Source organism: Triticum dicoccoides, chromosome 2A, assembly GCF_002162155.2.
Source record: "Triticum dicoccoides isolate Atlit2015 ecotype Zavitan chromosome 2A, WEW_v2.0, whole genome shotgun sequence".
In the NCBI taxonomy this organism is placed as follows: Eukaryota; Viridiplantae; Streptophyta; class Magnoliopsida; order Poales; family Poaceae; genus Triticum; species Triticum dicoccoides.
In genome coordinates this window covers 627,111,162-627,118,857 of record NC_041382.1, presented here as the reverse complement: position 1 = coordinate 627,118,857, position 7,696 = coordinate 627,111,162, and the positions used below count along the sequence as shown (strand labels likewise).

Here is a 7,696-nt window from a genome sequence, read left to right as displayed (position 1 = left end):
TTTGCGGATGATGTGGTGCTAGTTGACGATAGTCGGACGGGGGTAAATAGGAAGTTAGAGTTATGGAGACAAACCTTGGAATCGAAAGGGTTTAGGCTTAGTAGAACTAAAACCGAGTACATGATGTGCGGTTTCAGTACTACTAGGTGTGAGGAGGAGGAGGTTAGCCTTGATGGCCAGGTGGTACCTCGGAAGGACACCTTTCGGTATTTGGGGTCAATGTTGCAGGAGGATGGGGGTATTGATGAAGATGTGAACCATCGAATCAAAGCCGGATGGATGAAGTGGCGCCAAGCTTCTGGCATTCTCTGTGACAAGAGAGTGCCACAAAAGCTAAAAGGCAAGTTCTACAGGACGGCGGTTCGACCCGCAATGTTGTATGGCGCGGAGTGTTGGCCGACTAAAAGGCGACATGTTCAACAGTTAGGTGTGGCGGAGATGCATATGTTGAGATGGATGTGTGGCCACACGAGGAAGGATCGAGTCCGGAATGATGATATACGAGATAGAGTTGGGGTAGCACCAATTGAGGAGAAGCTTGTCCAACATCGTCTGAGATGGTTTGGGCATATTCAGCGCAGGCCTCCAGAAGCTCCAGTGCATAGCGGACGGCTAAAGCGTGCGGAGAATGTCAAGAGAGGGCGGGGTAGACCGAATTTGACATGGGAGGAGTCCGTTAAGAGAGACCTGAAGGATTGGAGTATCACCAAAGAGCTAGCTATGGACAGGGGTGCGTGGAAGCTTGCTATCCATGTGCCAGAGCCATGAGTTGGTTGCGAGATCTTATGGGTTTCACCTCTAGCCTACCCCAACTTGTTTGGGACTAAAGGCTTTGTTGTTGTTGTTGTTGTTGTTTGTTGAGCAGTACAATTCAAGGAAGAAATATGCAGATTAGCAGAGAGTATTATGTTATCAATTTTTTTCTTATGTATCTTTATTTGTTCAAGCTTTAAGTAATGTTTTTGTTTTTGTAAAATTTAACCTTCTGTAAATGATCAAAATAAAGTCCAGAATGTTTGAAAGGCCGACACCAATTTATGCATTATTTGGTTCGGTCTCCCCCTCTTGTTTGTTATCTGTTCTTCTGTCTATCGGGTTTCAAACAGGGATGGACCCGTTTAGTATTTGTGTTGTTCCCTCTCTATGATCCCCCGTTTGTGATTCTTGCAGACCCATTAAGGGCTTGTTCGGTCAATCCCTCCCACAAGGGAATTGGAGAGGATTGAAGGGGATTGAGGTGGATTTTGACTTGTGGGGATTTAATCCCTCTCAATCCCCTCCAAACCCCTTCAAATCTGAAGGAACCGAACAAGGCCTAAAGGGTAGAGCGCATCTGGGATAGATACAGCGACAAACTGGGACAGGAACATACATAAGGATAGTGGACACTTGTCAAGTTGTGGTTGGTCAAAAAAATATGACTAAAGACAAATTGGTTTTCATCCGACTGTCAAACAGACAGTCCCTATAATAAAGCTTGGCTGAAGCCTGTTCCCTAACAAAACACAAGCATCAAATAACAACAACGCAATCGTCAGGCCTCGTTGTATCAGCAATCTGCAGGAGAACATCAGCGATCTGTCGACGACCCACTCTGAACTCGGACACGCTATCGCGTTTGAAGACGACTACTTGACTGCTTTCTGTTTCTCCTATCGAGTACGAGATCAGGACACAGCTAGTTGACACCTTCATTTCATCCAACACGAACGCGTTAGTTGGCAGGATACGGTGGCCGGCCGGTGCAGCCGGCCATACATTATACATATGTCGGCAGGATACGGTGGACAGTCAATATACGCGCACATACAGCTGTTGATACGTGTAGATTAAAGAATGCCAAAAGGAGTAGAATACAAATACGCGCCACATACCTTACAATCTTCATATATATTCCTGCCTACGTATGACTAGAACTGAAAAATAGTTCAATCTTCAGAAGCGCAGAGAAACTTCATGTGCACGTATGTGCCTTGGTTATGGACATCTTCAGATGAGCAGCAAATTAAGGATGGTTTTGGTGTTAGGATCTTCATTCATGTGACATTTCCTCTTGTATCTTACTTTAATAATCGGAACATTGTATGAAGAGGTATGCGGTAGTACGATAGGTGAATAATACAATGTTGGTCATTATACTAAAGTCCAAACTGAACTTAGTAAGCAGAGTACTGAAACTGCAAAAACTAGATGCAAGATTGAGAATTCAGAGAAGGCCTCGTACAGTGTTGATGGAACTAGCAAGGACGGAGTTACCACTGGCAGCTCTGGAAGGCATGAGTTTTACTTTCTTGAACCGGTATATTTATCATGGAAACTTATCACACACTGTACCCTTTTATAACTTACATCAAAGAAGTTTTACTGTCTACCCAACACTGCCATGTCATGCAATTGCAATCTTTGGCAATGCATTGGAAGCTCTGGAAGAACGTTGCAAACATCAACTTTTAGAAATTACAATGAAAAAACAGTATCAGCACTGCAGGCTTCTGAAATCTGAAGCACGCTACTCTTCCATTTCTTGATACTCTGTTCAGCAGAGAGGCAGGGGCTCGCCGTTCCACTCCTTGAGGCACTCCAGCAGCGCGTCGATGTGCTTGCCTTGGTTCATGGCAACGAACACCTTGTCCACCTCTTCGCCAGGAGACCGCGTCTTCTCCCCGGTCAAGTACTCCGTTCCAAGCTCCTTGCGCACGAACCGGTAGAGCGGGTACGACCGACATTCGGCGATACGGTTTTGCTGTGCTGCGGTGCCATTCTCCACGGCGCTTCGGGCGGCCTCGACCTCCTTTGGCAACACTGCACGGAGCTCCTGCTCGAACATGGCAAGCTTGGCAAACACCGACGTCTCGACGTCGCGCTCGGCCTCACCATTGGCCAAGGCGTGCTCCACGAGAACTGCACGCATCTTCTGCATGAGGGGGTAGTTGGCGCTGCAGGGGTCATCTGCGTACGCGAACACGGCCTCACGGTCGATTGTGAGCAGAAGGTCCTTCTCGCAGAAGCGTGCGTTGTGGAGATGGCCATTGTTATCAGTGCTCAGTGTCTTCCTAGCCACTGTCTTCACGCAGCTCTTGACAGCATTCTTGACATTCTCCTCAAGGTGGCGGAGGTCGATAGCCTGGCACAACGCGACCAAGAATGTTGAGGACATGAGCTTCAATATGTCAATGGCCTCTGCAGTCTTCCTTGAGGAGATGAGACCAAGAGAGTTGACATCTTGGTTGTGTTGCTCCGCACTCTGAACATGGTTGGTCACAGGGTTGCCTAAGAATTGGAGCTCGGAGCAGTACGAGGCCATGGCAATCTCGGCACCCTTGAAGCCATAGTCCAAGCTTGGGTTGCGCCCGCCGGAGAGGTTGGAAGGCAGACCGTTGTTGTAGAAGTCGTTCACCAGCTCCGAGAACTGGGCAAACATGAGCTTGCCGATCGCTGCAATGGCAAGCCTGGTGTTGTCCATGGACACACCGATGGGCGTGCCCTGGAAGTTGCCACCATGGATAGCTTTGCCGCGGGAGACATCGATGAGTGGGTTGTCGTTGACGGAATTGATCTCCCGCTCGATTGACTTGGTGGCAGCACGGATGACCTCAATCTGAGGGCCAAGCCACTGCGGCGATGTGCGAAGTGCATACCTATCTTGCTTTGGCTTCATCAGTGGGTCAAGCTCACCGAGCTTCTTTGCGAGCATCATGTAGGAGCTGCCTTCAAGGATGTGCTCCATGATGGCAGCGGCCTCAATTTGCCCGGGGTGGTGCTTCAACTTGTGGGTCAAGTGGTCGGTGAACTCCGGCTTGCCGTTCATGACCTCACAGAAGACGGCCGACAAGACCTCAGCAAGGAGGCTAAGGACGTTTGCCTCGAAAAGCACCATGGAGGCAAGGCCTGAGCCCACTGCCGTGCCATTCACCATGGCAAGGCCTTCCTTGGGCTGTAGCTCGAAGAAGCCGTGCTGGATGCCGGCGATCTTAAATGCCTCCGCAGCATTAACCTTCGAACCATCCGGAGCCGTCGCCATGGAGTTTGGGCGGCCGGTGACCAGGCCGGCGATGTAGGAAAGCGGGACGAGGTCACCCGACGCGGTGATCGTGCCCCGGAGCGGCAGGCAAGGTGTCACGTTGGCGTTGAGAAGCGTGGCGATCGTCTCGAGGATCTCGAAGCGGATCCCTGAGTATCCCTGGAGCAAGGTATTGACTCGGACGAGCATCGCCGCCCTTGTCGCTGCGGCAGGCAGAACGTGGCCGTCGGTGCCGGTGCCGAAGGCTCCCGCGTTAAGGAATCTGACGAGGCAAAGAACACACGAAAAAAAAATAAGGCTTCCATAAACTCAACTCATACACATGACAGAAGTGCTTAACAGGAAGTAGAAGTAGAACTTCTTTGGCGGTTTAATTCGTACCGGATGAGCTCTCTCTGGAGAGCGCCGCCCTCCTTGGTCCTCCGGTGAGAGGTGGCGCCGAAGCCGGTGGTGACACCGTAACTGTCGGTGCCGTTCATCATGCTGTTCATGACCCAGTCGCTGCTCTCCTTGACGCGGCCGCGGGCGGACTCGTCCAGCTCCACTCTGGTGTCGCTGCCGGCAGCCACCGCGGCGACCATCGCGATGGTCAGGCTGGCGCCCTCCATCGTCACGACCGGCTTGCGGTACTCCTCCACCATCCGCTTCACCGCCTCCAAATGGCTACCCGAGAGCTCCTCCGCCGCCTTCCCCCAGTTGAGTGGGTCGGCCCGCGCCGGCTGCGCCACGCACAAGCCATCGCCGTTGGCGGCAACGTGTGCGTTCTCGCACTCCATCGAAATATGCAGCAACGGACGCCGGCAGGTGTGTGTGTATCTGGATTCTGAAAGTAAGCTAGCAGCTAGACGTCGGCACTCGGCAGGTGGTGTATGTGTATCTGGATTGATCTGTGTCCTGAAGAAAGGGTTGTGCTGAAGAGGAGCTGTAGCTGCAGATGAAGCTGTGGCTCTTCTTGGAGGGGAATGGAGGGAGGGGAGGGATTAAATAGACAGCGCAGGCGCAGCCGTGTACTAGTAGGTAGGTGTGAGAGAGTGGGTTGGTGTAGACCTGGACGGCGAGGTTGACCACTGAAATGGTTGGTGCGGACGGAGCTCCTGTCGCCACGGGAGCGCACGGAGCGGGGGTGGTGGCTACGCGCGGTGGTGGCTTTGCCGAAGCTGGACTCAGTCGACGTGGGCAAAGCAGGAACTGGTTGGTGCGCGTCGCGCGAGGGGGACGGCGGTTGGTGGCACGGAGGGCTATCTGCCCTGCTGACTTCGTTGTCCGAGTTCATCTTCATTCCAAGTTATCTAAGATGCAATGCTGTTTGTTTCTTCGATCTTGCTTCCGAGGAATCTAACTTTGCCATGGGCAACGTTGGTATGGACTGATGACAATACCATTTTTTTCGGGAGGTTCACCTTTTTGCATGCATCATGCTCCTATGTTCCTAAATATAAATCCTTTTAGAGATTCCACTATAAAGACTGCATTCGGATATATATAGACGTCTTTTAGAATATAGATTCATTTATTTTGCCCCGTGTGTAGCCTATAGTAAAATTTCTTAAAGGACTTATATTTAGAAACAGAGGGAGTAGTATATGTTTTCAGTTGTCTGAAATGTGCGTTTGGAGGTTGATCAAAGCTTGGTTGGGTCTCGGGTCTCAATAACCTCGACCCCTCCGGATGTTCTTATCACTCCGTGGCTGATTCGTGCACTCAACTGCCACCGTAGCAAGGCATTGGCGTCCCTTGTGATGCTCATCACTTTCAATCTGGAATGAGAGAAACTTGAGGGTCTTTCGAAAAATCTACGCCACCACAAATCACCTTTTACATTTTAAAGAATGAAGCGAAGCTTTGGGTTCTGGCGGGGTGAAGCCTTTGAGTAACTTGATGCCGGGAGAGTAACGACCGTTTTATTTTTGAGTTCTTGGTTATCCTTTGTATTATTTCTCACTTAATTAATAAAGGAGTCAAGTTTTTTGCCTCTTCTTTCCAAAAAAAGATATTGGTAAATCACGGTTACTACAAATTCATATCATCCCGCAAAAAATTAATTGTACAGCAGATCCTAACCCCCTCATCGTCTAAAGTTTTACCTATATATATAGAAGATGGAGTCATTATAGCAAAAAATGCTCTTTTGATCCCGAGCTGACATGCTCCCTGGTGGCCAGTAAAATCCAAAATAACAGTAAACAAATTAAAATAATTATGAGTTTTTTGTTTTTTGAGACAATTATAAGTTTTTTTGTGATAAAACATTGATGAATGTTTTAACTGGATACAATATTTTATTATGAAATGACAATTGTGGAGGGCTGAAAAAACAAGATGCTCCAAAATGCTTTCAACAATCGTCTTTTTAAAGCATTGATTTTGTCTTTTTGCCCAGACCTACACAGCTGTGATTTCATCACAAACTTTTGCACGCAGTTGAAGCATTCATGAATGTTTACCACAAAAAGTCATATAATTTTGTATCTTTTTACTGTTCATTATAGAGCATGTGAGGTCGGGTTCAAATACTACATGTTCTCACTCTAATAGATCCCCACTATGGCTCTCTATTCTAAAAAAAATCGAAGAGACATTGAAACATGTCTTTCATTTCGGGTAGATATCAGGTTATTATACCACCCTTCACATGCTCCCATGATCCAATTTTTTTTAAATCACATTCCAAAAAATTCTAAAAAAATCATGGATGTTCACAAAACATATGTCTATAACCCGTAAAAAACTCAGATCAAAATTCGGATATACATTGAGAAAAAAGACAAATCCATATGTGAATAGTGTTATTTCTCACACTACTCATTTTTTGTCTTTTTGAAACAATTTATTCTAGATTTGTCTTTTTTGTTTCTCAATGTGTCTTGTTCACATCCACACAAAAAATCAGAAATTTATGAAACATTTAAATATGACCGTTCAAAAGATGGGGCATGATGGTAGCATGTGAAGGGAGGTATCACCTGATATCTCCCCATTCATCCTCTGCATTCCTGAATGGATAGAGATCCTCTACATATTTTAGCTATAATCCTCCACCTACAAATTTTCTTGGAAGATTTAGGTGATAATTAGGAAAAGCTGACTTGTCCTAATTTTATTGGCCTAAATAACTTTTTTAGGTAATTGGCCTAAATAATTAACTTATCCTAATTAAACACTAAATTTAAGAGTTGCCCCAGCTGACCATCCCGTATATCCCCCCTGACCCATCCGTGGACGTAGCATTACTCATATTTTAGCTACTGGCGCCAAAAACAATCCCCCATCCCTCTCTTCTTGATCCTTGGTCGCGATCGCGACTGCCCGAGCTTGTCCGGTAGCTCCATCGTGCTGCCCAAGCTCAATCTATAACATTCTTGTGCATCTGCTAGAGTATGACCCAAATTTAAGGAATGTTTTGCAACTCATAACAAGACATCCATGTGTGTTAACTATAATCTATATATCCTACTCCCTCCATACCAGTGCATAAGTCATCTTACGTTGTGCATGCAACCAAGACGGAGGAAAAAATGAGAGAACTTAATGTTTATTTGCTAATTAATACCATTGCGTGTAATAAACTGACCACCGCATGCCTTGCTAGGTAGACTCAAGTTATTAAAAACATACACATCCCACGTCTTTTATTGGTTGATTCCTTTATTCATGTTAGAAAACAAGAAACAAGGT

General features: G+C 47.1%; 1 protein-coding gene across 1 annotated transcript; it reads right to left on the bottom strand.

Annotated features, from left to right (window-relative positions):
- Positions 1–2,277: 2,277 nt before the first annotated feature.
- Positions 2,278–4,982, bottom strand: LOC119355848 (phenylalanine ammonia-lyase). The gene is made up of 2 exons (XM_037622734.1): positions 4,403–4,982; positions 2,278–4,283 (listed from the first exon to the last, which is right to left on the bottom strand). Exons 1-2 carry the CDS (start codon positions 4,795–4,797, stop codon positions 2,537–2,539), a joined length of 2,142 nt encoding a protein of 713 aa, XP_037478631.1. The 5' UTR covers positions 4,798–4,982; the 3' UTR covers positions 2,278–2,536.
- Between the last annotated feature and the right edge of the window lie 2,714 nt (positions 4,983–7,696).

Excerpts from the sequence above, each read along its gene's own strand:
- LOC119355848 (XM_037622734.1), bottom strand. The coding sequence starts at position 4,797 with ATGGAGTGCGAGAACGCACACGTTGCCGCCAACGGCGATGGCTTGTGC. Across the intron at positions 4,284-4,402 it reads CTCCAGAGAGAGCTCATCCG|ATTCCTTAACGCGGGAGCCT; the intron begins GTACGAATTAAA and ends TTGCCTCGTCAG.